This window comes from Erpetoichthys calabaricus, chromosome 16 (assembly GCF_900747795.2).
Source record: "Erpetoichthys calabaricus chromosome 16, fErpCal1.3, whole genome shotgun sequence".
Lineage (NCBI taxonomy): Eukaryota > Metazoa > Chordata > Cladistia > Polypteriformes > Polypteridae > Erpetoichthys > Erpetoichthys calabaricus.
The window spans coordinates 51796345-51815507 of record NC_041409.2 but is presented as its reverse complement, the minus strand read 5'-3'; the positions used below and the strand labels follow the sequence as shown (position 1 = coordinate 51815507).

General features: G+C 41.7%; 1 protein-coding gene across 4 annotated transcripts in view; it reads left to right on the top strand.

The window, feature by feature from the left end:
• Positions 1 to 19163, top strand: part of inf2 (inverted formin 2) — a 198689-nt gene that overhangs the window by 51433 nt on the left and 128093 nt on the right. For all 4 annotated transcript variants that reach the window (XM_051920005.1, XM_051920006.1, XM_051920003.1 and 1 more), the window contains exon 2: positions 10433 to 10841. In XM_051920005.1, the coding sequence (XP_051775965.1) occupies positions 10448 to 10841 (394 nt within the window). In that variant the 5' untranslated portion in view covers positions 10433 to 10447. The remainder of the gene's footprint in view (positions 1 to 10432; positions 10842 to 19163) is intronic.

Below are 19163 nucleotides of genomic sequence, written 5' to 3'. Positions count from 1 at the left end.
CTGTTCTCATCCTCTTAGGTCTGAGTGCCGCATTTGATACCATTGATCACAATATTCTTATAAATCGCCTTAGTCAGTGGGTGGTCCTCTCTGGCAGGGTCTTAAATTAGTTTGAGTCCTACCTGGCAGGTAGAAAATTCTTTGTTAATTTTGGTAATTATACTTCAAAGACCCATGAATATTCTATATGGTGTTCCACAAGGCTCTATCCTGGGTCTGCTGCTCTTTTCGATTTACATGCTTCTGTTAATTCAGATTATCTCGGGGCATAACGTGATCTACCACAGCTATGCTGATGACACACAGCTGTATTTATCAATAGCACCTGATGACCCGACTCTCTTGGTTCACTGACATAATGTCTCTCTTGTGTTTCTGAATGGATGAGTAGTAATTTTCTCAAACTAAATAAGGTGAAAACAGAAATTTTAGTGATTGGCAAAAATGGATATAATAAGGGTATTAGAAGTAAACTTGATCCTTTAGTATTAAAAGTCAAGACGAAGGTAAAGAATTTAGGGGTAACTTTTGACTTTGACCTGAATTTTAAATCACATATTAATCAGATTACTAAGGCAGCATTTTTTCACTTAAGAAATACTGTACAGCACAAGTTATACTTCTTATAACATTGCAAGATGCTGAGAAATTAGTTCACACTTTTATTTATGTCAACTAGATTACTGTAACACACTCCTCTCAGGACCACTCAAAAAGACATCAATCGATTAGAACGAGTGCAGAATGCAGCTGCTAGAAACTTAACTAGGAAAAGAAAATCCGAGCACATCACACCAGTTTTAGCGTCACTACACTGGTTACCAGTGCTATTTAGAATTGACTTTAAAATGCTGCTTATGGTTAACAAAGCCTAACAATTGTGCTCCATCCTACTGTATATTTCACCTTACACTCCAAATCATAACCTTAAATCTTCAAATGAGTGTCTGCTTATAATTCCAAGAGCTAAACTTAAAAGAAGTGGTGAGGCAGCCTTCTGCTGTTATGCACCTAAAATCTGGAATAGCTTACCGATAGAAATTCGGCAGGCTAATACAGTGACACACTTTAAAAAAATTGCTAAAAACCCATTACTTTATCATAGCTTCATTTTAGTGTAACCCTGATATTCTTCTTCTTTTCTCAGCTGCTCCCGTTAGGGGTTGCCACAGCGGATCATCTTTTTCCATATCTTTCTGTCCTCATCCTCTTGCACTGTCACACCCATCACCTGCATGTCCTCTCTCACCACATCCATAAACCTTCGCTTAGGCCTTACTCTTTTCCTCTTCTCTGGCAGCTCTATCCTTAGCATCCTTCTCCCAAATAACCAGCATCTCTCCTCTGCACATGTCCAAACCAATGCGATCTCGCCTCTCTGACTTTGTCTCCCAACGTCCAACCTGAGCTGACCCTCTAATGTCCTCATTTCTAATCCTATCCATTCTCATCACACCCAGTGCAAATCTTAACATCTTTAACTCTTCTACCTCCAGCTCTGTCTCCTGCTTTCTGGTCAGTGCCATCGTCTCCAGCCCGTATAACATAGCTGGTCTCACTACCGTCCTGTAGACCTTCCCTTTCACTCTTGCTGGTACCCGTCTGTCACAAATTACTCCTGACACTCTTCTCCATCTACTCCACTCTGCCTGCTCTCTCTTTTTCACCTCTCTTCCACAATCCCCATTACTCTGTACTGTTGATCCCAAGTATTTAAACTCCTCCACCTTCACCAACTCTACTCCCTGCATCCTCACCACTCCACTGACCACCCTTTACACGCATGTATTTTGTCTTGTTCCTGCTGCTCTTCTCTCCAGTGCAAACCTCCACCTCTCCAGGGTCTCCTCAACCTGCTCCCTCCTCTTGCTACAGATCACAATGTCATCAGCATTCTGTATATGCATTGAATTATCATTTTGTTTCATGTTTCACAATCCGTTCTAACCCCTACTTTCTCTGCTGTTCTTTTTCTGTTTTTCTGTGGTGGCGATCTGCACCATCACCACCTGATCAAAGCACCGTGATGTCCCTACACTGTTGGATTACACGGCCAGAAGTCCACATGATCATTATCATCAAGTTCTTCCATGTGAAGCCAGAAAACCTTGAGGACTGATTGAGATCATTGATGTTAGCTAGAATGCCTAGAGGGGGCTGGGTGGTCTTGTGGCCTCGGAATGCAGATTTTGTTTATTTTTTCTCCATCCCTCTGGATTTTTTTGCGTTTCTCTGTCCTCCCTGACCATCAGACCGTACTTTATTCTTTGTTAATTAGGATTGCCTAATTTCATTTTTTATATTTTGTCTTTTTTCTCTTTCTTCATCCTGTAAAGCACTTTGATCTAAATAATTTGTATGAAAATGTACCATATAAATAAATGTTGTTGTTGTGAGATTGAGCATTAATAGATCTGTGATGCCTTTAGCTGGTAAGCTGCTAGACCTTTCATGATGGGGACCAGAGCTTGCATTTGTTCTCAGTATGTGCAGGTCATAATCTCTCACTGATTACGTCTCTGTCTGTTTTGCTACCAATTGGAAGCTTTAGTGAGACCCTCAATTCGGCCCTGCTGGAGCTCTGGAAAGGCAATTAGACTTGACTCTAGACTCATTACAAGTTGTAGCAAGGTTTCTGTAGGTTGTGACAAGACAACAGGGGGACAGAAGAAGATCTGAGGTGGCATCCCCGTGTACTTGGAAAAAATGCACAGATGTCAGCAGCAATCACAGGTTTTTACAGACTCAAAACAGAACTAAATTAATGGTGGCAAGATGGCATTTGTATAGACAGGTTGGAGAAAGTGAGGTCATTACGCCCAGATCTGAATGTGATGTCGCCAGGCTCAGGCGGGATTTCTCTTGGGTGGTCTGCAGGGGAAAGAAAGAATGGATTAGTGATCACTGCCACCCCCTGGTCTGGCATGTAATTATCATATTTCAAGCTCATTGGCTGCCTCCTAATCGCATGTGTGTGACAAGGTGAACTTGCAGAAGGATCTTTACTGAGTCTTGGGGGACAAGAGCAGCCCCATGAGTTCAGCCTACTTGCCCCATACGTGCTGGAATGGTTCTTTTCTCCCTCTATTTTTGGCCACAGGGGCACGACTACCTACCTGTTTGCTTCAGTGATGCGCATTAATGACTTGATTCTCATGGCGTCTGTGGTGCTATTGAGTCTCCATGTTCTAATAATGCAGCACCACCACATGTCTCAGTGGAGAATTACAGTCACTCAAGTCCTTAAGCTGTTTGCCAGCTAAGAGTTTTTCATTTCTTACTTGGGGTATTTTCACCCATATGTCCTTGCAAAAGGCTTCTAATTCTGCAAGATTCTCAGGCCGTCTTGCATGCACTGCTCTTTTGAGATCTCTACATAGATTTTCAATAATGTTTAGGTCGGGGGACTGAGAGGGTCATGGCAAACCCGTCAGCTTGCACCCCTTGAAGTACTCCATTGTAGACTTTGAGGTGTGTTTCGGATCATTATCTTCTTGTAGCACCCCATCCTATTTTTAACTTCACCTTTGTTACAGATGGTACGATGTTTGTTTCCAGAATTTGCTGGTATTTATTAGAATCCATTCTTCCCTCTACCAATGACATGTTCCTTGTGCCACTGGCTGGAACTCAAGCCCAAAGCCTGATCGATCTACCGGCATGCTTAATAGCTGGAGACGTAGTCTTTTCCTGGAATTCAGACCCCTTTTTTCAAACATACCTTTGCACACTGTGGCCAAAACATTTCAATTTGACTTCATCAGCCCAACGGACTTGTTTCCAAAATGCAGCAGGCTTGTTAAGATGTTCATTTGCAAACTTATGGTGCTGAATTTTGTGTCTAGGACACAGGAAAGGTTTTGTTCTGCTGACTCTACCATATTTGTTCAGGTGTTGCTCCACAGCAGGACTGTGCAGTAGCCACTCCAGAGTCTGCTAAATCTTCCTGAAGGTCTTTTGTAGTCATTAGTTGCCTTTCTAGAAATCTGACAAGCAGTTTCTTCCAAACATTTTCTTGGTCTTCCAGACCTCAACTTGATCTCCACCGTTCCTGTTAACTGACACTTCTTAAAAACATTATGAAGTGAAAATGCTTGGCTATCTTCTTGTAGCCATGTCCTGCTTTGTGAGCATCAATTATTTTATTTTTTACAGTGCTAGGCAGCTGCTTAGAGGAGTCAATGGCTGCTGATTGTTGGGACAAGGACTGAGGTGTCCGATGATTTCTACAGCTTTGACATTTGCATCACCTGGGTTTCCTAATGATTACTGTGAACAAGCTATAGCCCTAATGAGATAATGAAGGTCTGGGAAATGTTATGTGAGACCTCAAATGTCTTGGGGTACCCAAACTTTTGCATGGGGGTCCTTTCTTTTTTCACCACACACTTGTACAAAACAAAAACAATACACTAATCTTGCATAAAATGCTGAAAAGAAATGTCCTCTTTAACTTAATGCCTTTTGGTGCTCAGTTCCTCTTCTGCACGCTTAACTATTCACAGAAGCAGAGATTTTAAGTGAGGGGGCCCAAACATTTGCCTGGCACTGTACCCGTTGTGTGCGTTTTTTTTTTTTTTGTCTCGACCTAGTCGCAGGTCTGATTACACTGGTTTACAATAAAATATTTTTTGTTTGCTACTGGGAACTTCAGACCAGCTCTTTATTAAGTTTTTTACACTGATTTCATATATGAAATCGGAATTAAGCTAGTATGTCAGGTTTTTGAAATATGCATCATTGATGTTTTGACACTTTTGAATATCAATATAACATATCAACATGATATCTGGAGTTTGGACTATGTCCCACCAAAATTGTTTTGATGTGTTTATTCTGAAAACAAACCAGAAGATGATAACAGAGACACGTTAAAGCATATTTAGGGCAATTTACCTCAATATGAAAGTGAGGTCAGTGTACCCAAAAATGTTGGAGGCACTCGCTTTTGCGCTTGTACTGCACATCCATCTCTCTTTGCAAGAACCAACAGTAGTCACCCATCATACTCGGAGTGAATTTTCCCCAATATCAGTTTCCCATCACCTTTATATCTTGATGATATTTTTCCCCATGCTCATCTCTGACATTGCTTAAATTTGGTGGAAAAAAGATGAGAATGTAAAAAAAGCGTCTTCAGTGACATTCTGGCTCCCGTAAGCTAATATACTTTCAGCATATTCTCCACAAGCTCAGTATAATTCTCTGCTCTGTGCTTGCCAAGAAAATTCTGGACAACCAGCACAAATGAGGGTGCCGATTCAGTTGGCTTCAGTTTCTTTTTGAACTCATCGTCAAACATCAGTTCACGGATTTCAGGGCCAACAAAAACACCCTCCTTAATTTTGGCTTCACTTTTTTTGAGACCAAACTTATTTCTTAAATGCTGAAACGCATCGCCTTTACTGTCCAGTCACCCTAGTTGTCCAAAACCTGGAACATCATAACTAAAAAATGGGACGTACTGGATGAAAATGGTTTTCAGATTTGGATTCAGCAAGTGAAATTTGTTAAAGTACAGGTATAAGAATCCCAGTAGCAAAATGCTTGTTGACCAGTGATTATTCAGTAGTTCTGCTCCCTTGTCCTCGCTTTTTTGTCTTCTTCTCTATTACTTTTGTTGCTTGTTACCTTCATTCTGGTATGAAAATTGCTCTGAAAGTGTCCTTGGAGAAAAGCATCTGCTAAATAGATAATAATAATACATAATAAAAACTAGGGGGCTTTGCCCCCTGTTCACTTCACTTGCCAACCTCCCCAGCCTGCGCTACTTGCCAGCCACTTCATGTCTCTGCCAGTCGCGTATGTGGATTTCACTTTGATCAATCAACAAATCTTTTAATTCTCGTGGATACGCCTCTTCATTGGGAAGAAACAGTACTTTTCCCTGATGGCAACACAAATTATATGATCTACAAGTCTCTGACTTAAAGTTTAAAGCCAAACAATATATTTGATCTCTTTTCGCTGTTCCGTTATTTCACCAAGTAATAATTTCCATTTGTTTCCACTAATGCAATCTTTACTATCATTTTTTGAGACTTTCGAATTTTTGTACTTCCATTATCTCTAACCTGCTCTGCATGTGTAACGCACCAATGTTTTTGAACCTCTTTACAACGTTCTACTTTGTCATCTACTCTTTGTCTTTTATTTCCGGCCCTGGCAATGGTTAAATCTCTTGGCACAAAGTCTCATCTCGCAGGACGTGAAGGTATCTCTGAAAAAGTCACATCTCGTCCCAGGATTTTTTTATTATAATAGGGAGAAAACTTGAAAAAGAAAAAAAAGAAAATATACTTAAGCCACAGAATAAACCCTTTCTAAAAACGCGATACTCATAAAGTCCTGGTCAGAGTACAGAGAAATTCTTGCTTGTGTGTGCTAATCAACATGGCGCCACTCTCCATGCCTTAACTTAGATTTCCTTTTTTTTTTTTAGTTCTTAGGTTGCTGCAAAGCTCCTGTCTTGCTTACGTGACAAATCCCAGAACATATTTGTCATAACAGAGAAATCCAACATTTCATGAATAATAGCCACACAAATGAGAAAATGTGCTCTGTGGTAAAATGGCAGCGGGCTCATGTGGGTGATGCTCTCTGGCAAACATCGGATTGTTCTTAATAAATATGTGTGTACTGTTCGGATAACAAAGCACCGCAGATTTTGCCCATTTAGCTGCTGTATTGTGCCCAGTGCCGACTGTTGGCACTGCCAGCCATATAATGTAGAAAAAAACTGATTGACGTTTATTCATAAAAAAGTTTTATAGGAGTGGTGTGGTGACTCTCTGCTTGTCGCTTAGCTTGCCACTCATGTCCATTTGTATTTCTAAAAGGATTTCCAGCTCGCTATGAGGGTGTCACAGCTCTCCATTTGTTATTTTAATTTTTTTTTTCATTTGCTGGGTTACCAAGCTGTTCTTAAAAGGAATAATGCGCTGCAGCGATCTTCCGCTATGGCTTCACTTCAAAATGGCCGCACTTCTGCTAAAATTAGCACCTTAATCTCATCCAGTAAACTCTGATTTCATTGTCTGTGTTGTATGACTTCACCCTCTTGCTATTCTGTTGCTGCGTTTTTCACTTTTCCTTCACTCCGTAGCTGTTGTATTGGTGACAGTGTTGGCACCAGAAACCCGCAATGGATGTTGGATTTTATGGGACACCCACTGATCAGATGTTGTCAGGTTTATAATCACTTGCAAGAATAAATAACAGGTAGATGATAATATGTTTGGGACTAGCTGGATATTCAAAAATGTGAACTTAAAGTCCACGCACTTCAGAAGAGGTCTTCCACCTGAAGCTGAGCCTGTTCAGGCCTGGCCAGTTCTCGGGTGGGGGAACATCTAGCATAAGCTTGGGTTGCTGAAAAAATTCCATTTCAAGATTTTGATGAATCTCGACGTTTTAGACCTCCCTGAGTGCGAAAATACCATTTTTGAAATTATGTCTGTGTGTCTGTCTCTGTGTGTGTGTGTAAATTTGAGTACGCTTTCACTTAGGTCAACCATATTTTGCATTCAAGTATTAGGTACCATTCTTCTGTTATCATTTTTGCACTACGGGGATATTTCAGCTTAATGTATCTTTTAGGGCACTGGCTCTCAAAATGTAGTCCCTAGACAACTGGTAATACATGAGTGTGTGCCGCATGAGTTGTGGGCTGACCTGGTCATTGTTCTTGGAAGAACGATCTTCCTGAAAGTGAGAGAGAGGCTGGGAGCATACACTGATACATCACGTCGCCACATCCACTATACAATGAACCACCTGGATTAGGACCCAAGTGCAGCAGGTGACACCTCAGCACCACACTGGAACCATGTGAGGTTTTTTTATGGTGGCTGGAGTGCCAATCCTGCCACCAACCACAAAGTTTTCCCTGGAAGTTGGTGGACCTGCTTGCAGGTTAACGTCATATGCAGGATGAAGCATTTGTGGGTTAAGGGTAACTTGCTCAGGGGCCCAACAGAGTAGAGTCACTTCTGGTGTTTATGGGATTTGAACTGGCAATCTTCCGATTACCGGCACAGATCCCTAGCCTCAGAGCCACCACCCCACCTGAAAGAAACACATAAGATGTCTCTAAGACACCAACCACTGAGTGCCCTCCCTGCCTTTTTACTTTCTTGTATACAAAATATGGGGTAAGTGTTGGAATCATCCAAAAATTCGATTTTGGGATTTTGATGAATCTCGATGTTTTAGACCTCCCTGAGTCCAAAAATACCATTTTTGGAATTCTGTCTGTGTGTGTGTGTAAACACAATAACTTGAGTACGCTTTCACTTCGGCCAACCAAATTTTTCATTCAAGTATTAGGTACAAAGCGTAGATTTCTATCAACTTCTGGGCTATTTCGGCTAACCGGAAATGGTACTTTATCCGAAACGTTTCCACAAAATTATTAAAAATTTGATAATTTCACATCATATTATGGTAAAGCACCACATTCTAAGCATTTTTTGTCGCTTTGCATTTTTTCGAAAAACGACTGATTTTTGAGATAATCGCATTTTCTGTTTGACGTTGGTAATACTTACATATTTGAGAACGTTTTGATTTATGTAAACAAAATTTTGTCTACAAGTATTACATTACATGCATTACTAAAGTCTCTTGCAAATTTTGACCCACTTCCGCCTACTGAAAGTGGTAATTTACCTGATTACCTGGAAGAGGTGTAGGTGAGGCCAGTAGAGGGCAACTACCGCATATACTCACGTATAAGTTGGGCCTTGAAACCCGACAAATCGATCATAAAATCAAACCCCGATTTATACGCCCATTCAAAAATGCGACAATTTTTTTTTTTATATATCTTGCTTCCTCCAATCTCGCATCAGTTTCTCAGATGCATCGAATTTTGTTGCAGCAGCACAGTAGTTTCTTTCACTGCTTCAACGACGTTTAATTTAAAACCAGCTTCATATTTTCTTCTGATCGAACGCTCCATCATAGATAAGGGATGCTCTTCCAATAAAGGTGTATGAGGGTGTGAGATACAAAAAACACAAATCAGTGCAAACATTGCTTCAGAATAGTTCGGGTATTGCTGTGTGGTCACACAGGCACAATACATAGAATAAAAGGCTGTGTGCTCCATGGTTACTCTGTCAGGTGGGCGTTAGCATATCATAATCTCTTGGACTGATAGCGGGAGTTTTCCGCATTTGACTTATACGACCGACATTATAAAATACCGGAGATTATATGATAAAATCAAGTCCCGACTTATCCATGAGTATATACGGTACTTTGTGGTCTAAACATAGATCCCAATGCCCTAGTGCAGTGACAGGGACACTGTGCTGTAAAAACGGCATCATCCTTCGGATAAGATGTAAAACAGAAGGTCCTGACTCTCTGTAGTCATTAAAGACCCCTGGGCATCCTTCGTAAAGAGTAGGGCTTATCCCAATGTTCAGGCTAAATTACACAACATGGCCTAGTCATTCTGGTCCCCTAATCTTCCCCTGTCTCTGACCCACCATCTTTCTCATCACTTCACCACCTAACAGCTTATGTGTGGTGTGCATAGTGGCGCAAAAATGGCACATCATCCAGGTGGATGCTGCTCATTAATGGTGGTTGAAGTGGCTCCCCACTCACAGTAGCAGTTTGAGTGGTGAGAAAAACTCTATATGAAATGTAAAGAATTATTATTATTATTATTAAACTTGATCACAGACATCCCTTAGGCTTGGCTTACAATGGTTCTGTGCCGTGCAGCTCCATCCTCTTTGGGCTTAGTGATCGTCAATTTCAGGCCCTGGGGCAGACAGGGTAGGACTACTGTGACAAAACCAGGAAGTGACGCCACAGCTCACCTCGGAAGTCATCCTCTGCTCTGTGGATGGGTGAGGAGAGGATGTTAACAACTGCACTTACTTAGGCGCTGATGTTGGTATGCTGTCCTTGTCAGAGCCCTGTTGATGCCCCAATGCATCCATTTGCTTTGATTTGCTACCAATGTTAACTGAGAGCAGCACAGAAGATGCAGTTTGGCCTGTATTGAAACACAATTTAACGTGTGGTTCTTGGGGGAGTTTGTTGTGATGCTTTTTTCATACTGCACCAAGTGCAAGAACTTTCACAATTTTGTGATTTCAAAAGATGTGCTCAGAGCTCCGATCTTCTCAGGTGTCAAAGGTGTTTGACTCCTGCTTGTTAGTTTTACCATAAACTATTTGAGGGGTGAAACTGAATGCCTCCTTCCAGTTCACAAGGTGGTCCCTGAGTTGTGGGACTCTTTTGATTATGTCTGCCATTAATGCATTGATGTAAATTAGTGAAAGTTTCCCAAACAAAAAGTCAATTTTCAAGACGTGAACAGTCCCAATATTAACTAACTCATCTGTAATCTTCTATTGCTGTTCTTTTGTAAGTTTTTCTTCAATATTCTCTTTGTCTTTATTCCCCATAGGTTTCTCAGAGCAAGATGTCGGGAAAATTCAGCACACAAAAAAAATGGGCAGCCCTAAAAGACAAGCTGAGCCCTCAGGAGCCAGAAGTGCAGTCAGACGCAAATCTGGAAAATGCCGACCCTGAGCTGTGCATTCGGCTACTGCAGGTGCCCACTGTGGTCAACTACTCTGGACTGAAACGGCGTTTGGAGGGCAGCGATGACTCTTGGATGGTGCAGTTTCTGGAGCTCAGCGGTCTGGACCTGCTTCTTGAGGCTCTGGACCGCTTATCTGGGAGGGGATGTGCCCGAATTGCTGACGCCTTGCTGCAGCTAACCTGCGTCAGTTGCGTGCGGGCTGTCATGAACTCCCCTCGGGGTATTGAATTCATAGTGGAAAATGAAGGTTACATCCGTAAACTCTCTCAAGGTAAGCACTGCCAGCCAGACCACCAATATGGTTTGTTGGCAAAGAGTTTGTATTTGAAGTGATGTGCTATTTTAGAATTAAAGTCTCTACTGATGTCATCCCTAGTCAAAAATTCTTCTGTTATCATTTTTGCGCTACTGGGATATTTCAGCTTAATGTATCTTCTAGAGCCACTGTCAAAGTGTGGTCCCTAGACAACTGGTAATACATGAGTGTGTGCCACATGGGCTGTGGGCTGACCTAGTCATCGTTCTTGGAAGAACGTTCTTCCTGAAAGTGAGAGGGAAGCTGGGAGCATACATTGATACATCACATCACCACATCCACTATACAATGAACTACCTGGATTAGGACCCGAGTGCAGTAGGTGACACCTCAGCACCACACTGGAACCATGTGAGGTTTTTTTATGGTGAGTGGAGTGCCAATCCTGCCACCAAGCACAAAGTTTTCCCTGTAAGTCGGAGGACCTGCTTGCAGGTTAACGTCATATCCAGGATGAAGCAATTGTGGGTTAAGGGTAACTTGCTCAGGGGCCCAACAGAGTAGAGTCACTTCTGGTGTTTATGGGATTTGAACTGGCAACCTTCCAATTGCCGGCACAGATCCCTAGCCTCAGAGCCACCACCTCGCCTGAAAGAAACACATATTATGTATCTGAGATGCCAACCACAGAGTGCCCTCTCTGCCTTTTTACTTTCTCATATACGAAGTATAGGGAAAGTATTGGAATTGTCCAAAAATTCAATTTCAGGATTTTGATGAATCTCGATGTTTTAGATCACCCTGAGTCCAAAGATACCATTTTTGGAATTCTGTCTGTGTGTAAACACAAAAACTTGAGTATGCTTTCACTTAGGTCAACAAAATTTTGAGTAAAGATGATGGTTGGTTTGTGGTTTTACAGACTTTAGTCCAAACAAGAGCAAAAAGACAGGGAAACATGGCAGCTTTAAAGTCAGGCAGGGGAAGTGATGTCCTCAGTCCCGAAACCGGAAGTGATGTCATCGGGAACCAGAACCAGAGGTGACATCATCGAATCCAGGCAAAATTTCCTGTGGTTGGTCTGCTGATGAAAAAGAGTAAGGATCAATGCCCTCCGCCATCCCTTTGAGCCTTTTAGCTGCCTCCCATTCACACGTATCTGACAATAGGTTAAAAAAATTCAGAAATCACAAAATGCACAGCAGAAACACAAATGACACTCCACTCGTTAGCACGTTCAAAGTGAACTGCCAGGAACTATGGCAGGCCCTGGCGGTGATTGGCAGGTGGCACCGCCCCATGGGGAACCACCCGCAAAACACATGGGACATAATCAAATAAACACAAACAAAAATGTACATAATAAATACCGTATATACTCACATATACGTCAGGTCTTGAAACCCAAAAAATTGATCATAAAATCACACCCCAACTTATACGCCTGCTCAAAAATGCGACACTTACATTTTTTTTTGTTACATCTTCTTGCCTCCTCCAATCTCACACCAATTTCTCAAACACATCGAATTTTGTTGCAGCAGCGCAGTTACCAATTTCTTTCGTCACTTCAAAGACATTTAATTTAAAGCCAGCTTCATATTTTCTTCTCATCGAATGCTCCATCGTAGGTAAGGGATGCTCTTACGATAAAGGTGTATGAGGGTGTGAGATACAAAAAAACACAAAACACTGCAAACGTCACTTCAGAATAGTTCAGGTATTACTGTGTGGTCACATAGGCACAATACATAGAAAAAAAGGCCGTGTGCTCCGTGGTTTCTCTCTCAGGTGGGTGTTAGCATATCATAATCTCTTGGACCAATAGCGGAAGTTTTCCGCATTCGACTTATACGACCGACATTATAAAATACCAGAAATTATACAGTAAAATCAAGCCCTGACTTATCTGTAGGAGAATTTAAACGTCTATACGGTAAAAGAAACATTACTACAAAATTAAACAAAACACACAACTTTGAACCCTAGACAGGGGAGAAATGCTGGCTGAAACATAACAACTCCAAAACTGATACCAATTTATTTCTTTGCTGTTTTTGAAAGTTGCAGCTCATGAACCACTGCAGTATTTTCTGAAACTGATTCAAGATCATTGTTTTGCCACTAATCCTGGCTTAATAGTTTATTCCCGATATGTTTTTTGGCTTGGTTTTGACTTTGATTAATCTCCTGATTTCTAATGCTAGTTATACTGCTTCATTTCCAATGCAGTCAGTTCAATTTACTGCTCTCCTGTATGGGGCTCATGTGTTTAATTTTGGAAACGTTACTGTTTTTTTTCTTATTTAATTTATGTTCAACCAGCAATATCCTATACCCTCAGCCATTCGTGTTGTACAGTAGTCCACAATGTTCTTAATGTTTTTTGTTGATCACCAGACGTACTCTCAAAGGCACACACATTTCATCAATCAGTAATACAGAAGTTACAAAACACTGCAGTTTATTACAGAGTGAGATGAAGGGGGTACATTACAGTACAGTAGGGGTGCACTGCATTAACGCAAAGGCACAATGCCAAAAAACAACAGTCACTTCAGAGGAGGACACATTGTCAAATGGAAAAAGCAAAAGCTTAGTCATCAGAGCAAAGGTTTGTAATTGAATGATCTTCATGGACAGATTTACTATTGTGAGATAGCATCTCAAACATAACAAAATTGGTGTGAGGTCTCCTAAAAGGATCGTAAAGGGAAGGAAACGACTTTACCAGCCTGCCTAAGGAGTCTCACACCCAAGACCAGGCACAACTTCTAGCTCCAGGCTCCCGGCCTAGTAGGCAACAAACATGAGGCACTGAGAAAAATCGCTAGAAACATGATCCACAAGAGGGAGAATGACCTTAAACCCCCAGCATGTGCGCAAAAGGGACAAACAATGAGTTTTTTTTTTTTATAAATAAAGGATTTAATCATAGCACATAAAATGCAAAGACCAGCTCGAAAGAGCTAAAATAGGCAAAAGGAGTTAACGAAAAGTCAGGCCTGCAGAAAACAAGGTGTATGTGTGACAATACCCGCATCATTGCCAATTTAACACTTTACTGAACTGAATTAGTCTCTCTTGTTAAAGCCATTGTGTGTTACATATGGCTATCACATCACTATGTCTATTAACTCATTCATTCTATTGATTTGTTCAGAATTTTTCCAAGGGGCTATCTACTCAGAAATTAGTTGTTGATTTTGGAAAGTGACAGGTTGAGTTTTGTAGGATATTGTCTGGCTTTACAGGTAAATACCCAGGGCAGTACAACCATAAATAAAGTGGTGGTAACAACGTTTCCACACATCATGCAATACATGACAAATGCGCCAAAGCAGCACAAGTGCAAAGTGGTGATCCTATTAACATCAACATGTCTTTATCCCATATGGTGAAAATAAACAAAAATAAAAATAAAGCAAGAAGATTATCTTATAACCTGGACAGGAGCCACTGTTTTCAGTGTTGGTCATGAATGAGGCCTACTAAGCTATGGTGCCATGCTGGAGTCAGCGCTGCACAAGGGCTAAGTTCAGTAAAAGAGTAACACACTATTAAAAAATCTCGGTTGGCCTTATAAACGTGTCTAGCAACAAGTAAGATTTCAGATAGAATGTATAGCAGGAGATGTTAGACTGTGGAGTGAAAGCCACGGAGCCTTTGTTACGACATGTCGACTGTTTAAGAGTGACAGGTGTATTCCTGTGTAACGACAGACATGGTAATTACAGCACTTCAAGTCATGTTGAAACAACCCTGTCTGCTTCCATGAAAGTGATGGCACAATTCCTAGTAAATATGATTTTATTATTTATTTATTTTTCTTTTAGAGTATGCCAACATGGAATCTTACAGATGACAAATCATTTGTGCACACATGTAAATGTTTTAAAGGGTGAAACCCTTATGATGCGTGATTAAAATGAAGGACAGGGTTGCTATTTGCTGCGTGTTCACCCAGTGACATGATCTCTTTGAACACTAATCACAAGAACAGTATTTAGCACACGGGACTTGTGTGCTGTGCAAAACATCAATAAGTCAGTCTTTAACTTTTATAGCTCCATTCGCACAATACAGACATCTCCATTACTGTCAGAGTACTGCACCACTACACACAATGCCAGCATTCGTACCCCTGCACAGGTCATCCACCTGAAGCTAAGTTTGTTTGAGCCTGGCCAGTACTTGGATGGGAGACCAACCTGGAAAGTCTGGCATGCTGCTGGATGAGATGTTGGCGAGACCATCAAGGGGTCTGTGTGTGGATCCCAATGCCCAAGTGCAGTGATGGGGAGACTGTGCTGTAAAAATTGGTGCCATCTTTTAGATGAGACATAAAACATAGGTCCTGACCCTCTGTGGTCCTAAAACACCCCTGGGCATCTGTTGAGAAGACTATAGTAGTGGCCAAAAGTTTTGAGAATGACACAAATATTAATTTGCTGCTTCAGTATTTTTAGATCTTTTTCTCAGATGTTTCTGTGGTAGACTAAAGTAGAATTACAAGAATTTCAGAAGTTTATGCAAAGAGTCAACATTTGCAGCGTTGGCCCTTCTTTCTTTTTCAAGACCTCTAACAATGATGGAGCACCGGGCCATAAGGCAGAAGTGATAATTAAGTGGCTCGGGGAAGAAAACATCGAAATTTGGGGTCCATGGCCAGGAAACTCCCCAGACCTTAATCCCATTGAGAACTTGTGGTCAATCCTCAAGAGGAGGGCGGACAAACAAAAACACAGCAATTCTGACAAAATCCAAGCATTGATTATACAAGAATGGGCTGCCATCAGTCAGGATTTGGCCCAGACGTTGATTGACAGACAGCATGCCAGTGCGTACTGCAAAGGTCTTGATAAAGAAAGAAGGGCCAATGCTGCAAATATTAACTCTGCGCAAAAACGTCATGTCATTGTCAATAAAAGCCTTTGAAACTTTTGAAATGCTTGTAATTCTACTTCAGTACACCATAGAAACATCTGACAAAAAGATCTAAAAACACTGAAGCAGCAAACTTTGTGAAAAGCAGTACTTGTGTCATTCTCAGAACGTTTGGCCACGACTGTAGGGTGTTCTCCGAGGACCTGGCTACATTGCCCACCATAACCCCTAATCAACCCCATTTCTCTAACTGGCTGACCTAACTTCTTCACCCCTCCACCACCTATGAGCTCATGTGTGGTGAGCAGACTGGCACAAGAATGGCTGCCAACTCATCACCCAGGTGGTGGCTGACGCTTGGAGTGTCTAGAGGAGCGCTATATAAATGTAACCATCGATTGATCTACCATTACAAGCAGCTCAGACTCTTGCTAGCATATGAACTGATCATTAACAGGTTGCCTATATGCATTTATATTTTCAGGATTAATTTTTTAAATTCTGCGGTGGGCTGGCGCCCTGCCTGTGGTTTGTTTCCTGCCTTGCACCCTGTGTTGGCTGGGATTGGCTCCAGCAGACCCCCGTGACCCTGTAGTTAGTGTATAGCAGGTTGGATAATGGATGGATGGATTTTTTGTAATTCTGTCTAAGTGCTGTAATGTGCCTATCTGTACTGCATACCTTGTATTAAAACCCAGGTTGTGTGCATTTGTGTGTGTGTGTGTGTTCACCCCGTCCTTATACTTTATGTGTCCTGAGATGGCTTATTCTCGCTCCAGCTGCCCTTGCTTAGTATTAAGCAGGTTTCAAAGATGGATGGTTCTTGAAATTTGTGGGTTTTTTTCTTTTTTGACGAGCAGGCATCTTTCCACAGAGTTACCTCATACATCTGTGTATATGTGTAGGTAACAGAATTCACCAAGACCTTAAACCAATGAGCATGTGGTGTACTAAAGTCTGAGGTCTTTGCCACTACAAGTAGGCCACAGTGTCACTGTCCCGAGGACTCTTTACGGGTGTGTCTGTTTAACACGGCATCAGCAAAGTCGTGCTTATTTAATGAAGCAAGTCACGATTTCATCTTCTTTATGCAATATTTGAACTGTAACATTTCAAGAAATGTCTTGTACTTCCCACTGCACCACATTATGAGAGTGTTAATTATTGTGCCACCATACCACCCATCAATACATCACTGCATACCCAGCTTATTATGAAAGTATTATTACTGAGTGAATCAAAATGCACAAAAGAAATCATTTGAATAACCATTTGATCATATTATATACAGTATGAGTAGTATATTAATACTCCAGCACTCTCATAAAGTAATAATGACATCATTTATTATTATTTTTATTTCACAAAGGATAATTCATCCATTCATTTCCTAACCTGCTTATCCAGAGCAGGGGTGCAGGGAAGGTGAAGCCCACCCCAACATGCATCAGGCGCAAGGTAGGCACACAACCACTGGACAGGGTGCCAGTCCATCACAGGGCAAACGGGCGCGCACACACACACACACACACAGACACACACAGGACAATTTAACAACGTTGGCTCACCGAGCCTTCATGTCTTTAGACTGTGGGAGGAAACCGGAGCATTCCGAGAAAACTGACATGGACACGGAAAGAACATGAAAACTCCATGCAGGGACAGCCTGGGCTGTGAATTCTGGTCTCCTCATTGAGAGACAGCAGTGCTATCATGTGAGACCCTGAGTGCCCGCAGCCATGGGTGTCTTCCTGTTCCTGAGTCATCGATCGTCACATGTATTCAGATGGTGTTTTAGTTTGGGAAAATGGTTCAAAGGTTTTAACAGAAAATAAGCAGGCAAGAATCAGAGAGGAAAGGTCCAATACTTCAATTGTTTACTTGTTCAAATATAATATCAGTTACATACAATATAACAGCAATATACATGCAGATATAGGAATTGTACTATTGACTTACAGTAATATATATAAAGATATATGATTTATACTATACTTACAGTAATATCAAAAGACCCAGAGCCATCATCCTAGACCAGTAGACTGAGGGAGCCCACGTGTCAGTCTCGTCAGAGGATCAACTCGTGAGCCTGGTCCAATACCGGGCGGTGTGCACGTTCCCCACGGTTGAGCTTCCGAAGAAACTGAGGGCGGAACCTTCCCTTATATACTAATTGAGTGTCCTTACCCAAAATGGCTTACGTGTAAGCAGTGTATACAGAAGTGATCAGTTTCTGCACACCTTCTTCCCACGGGACATCTTATTGTTTTTCTTCTACTTGGCCCTCACTGAGATGGTGCCTAGTATCAGAAGACACACAATAACAAGCGTTGCTTGCAATGAAGCCCCTCGAAGTGAAAAACAAGTACATGGCCTTGACTGTATTCCCATAACATTCTGAAACTCTTTATGAGAAGCAAGTTTTTGCACATTCTTTCGCTATCATCCCAAACATTCCAATCTTTGTAGCTGGTTTTGCACTGAAGCGACCAATCCCCCCCTCTTACTCCTTTATTTCATCCCTTCTCCTGTTACAGAGAAAACCTTTTTTATTACAGATGGACTAAGGTGAATGAGGACACACAACAAGTCTTGGGTCAAAAGTGCAAAGTGCATTTAGTAAAACAAGCCAACAGTGTCCAACGCAGAAAGTCATTAATAAATAAGCCATAAAAATACAGCAGTGAAGATAAAACCAATAAATAAATCCAATAAATAGTTCAAACCAAGGATAAAAGCAAAGGCAGGACTGTGGCCTCCTTTTGTCATCCCCAGGGCGTCTTTCTTGTCTCACCCTGCTCACACTCACTGGGCCCACCTTCTGACTTGAGTCACAACCGCCTCCCCTGGTACCTGCTGGGACTCTCTGTGTGTGTCTGGCTGTACCATCCTGCCACCACCACCAGTCACAGCAGGATCTTCAAGGCCCATAATCTCTGCTGCTCATCTCCTCAGTAGGGACAGACTACCCCTGGAGCTCCATTACTCCTGCTCCACCATGGGCCTCCTAATCGCCTAACCTCCACTTCGTTGCACTGGCTGACTACCCAATCCTACTTTCTTTCACTGTCTTTCTCTTTTTCCTCGGGGTTATCCTTCTTCCATTCACGTTTCGTTTCTCCCCATTTCAGACTAATCAGATCCTTTATGTCCTTGCGCGTGTAGGTGCAGCACTCATTGACCTACAGAACTGCTGCCACCTCACTCTCTGCACGTGCTTATTTAATGAAGCCACTCTCCCATTTATGCTCTGCGGCTGCGTGTCAGTATTGCATGTGTCTGAGCCCCTGTGCACTTGCTCTAATCTGCTGTGGACCCTGTAGACATCACACAACATACCACTGTACCCACCAATCATAATTTTAATCATAATAATAATTACTACTAAAAATACAAAAATAAAATGGAATGAATATTGATTCAGTGTGATTATGTGGTTATTATTAACTA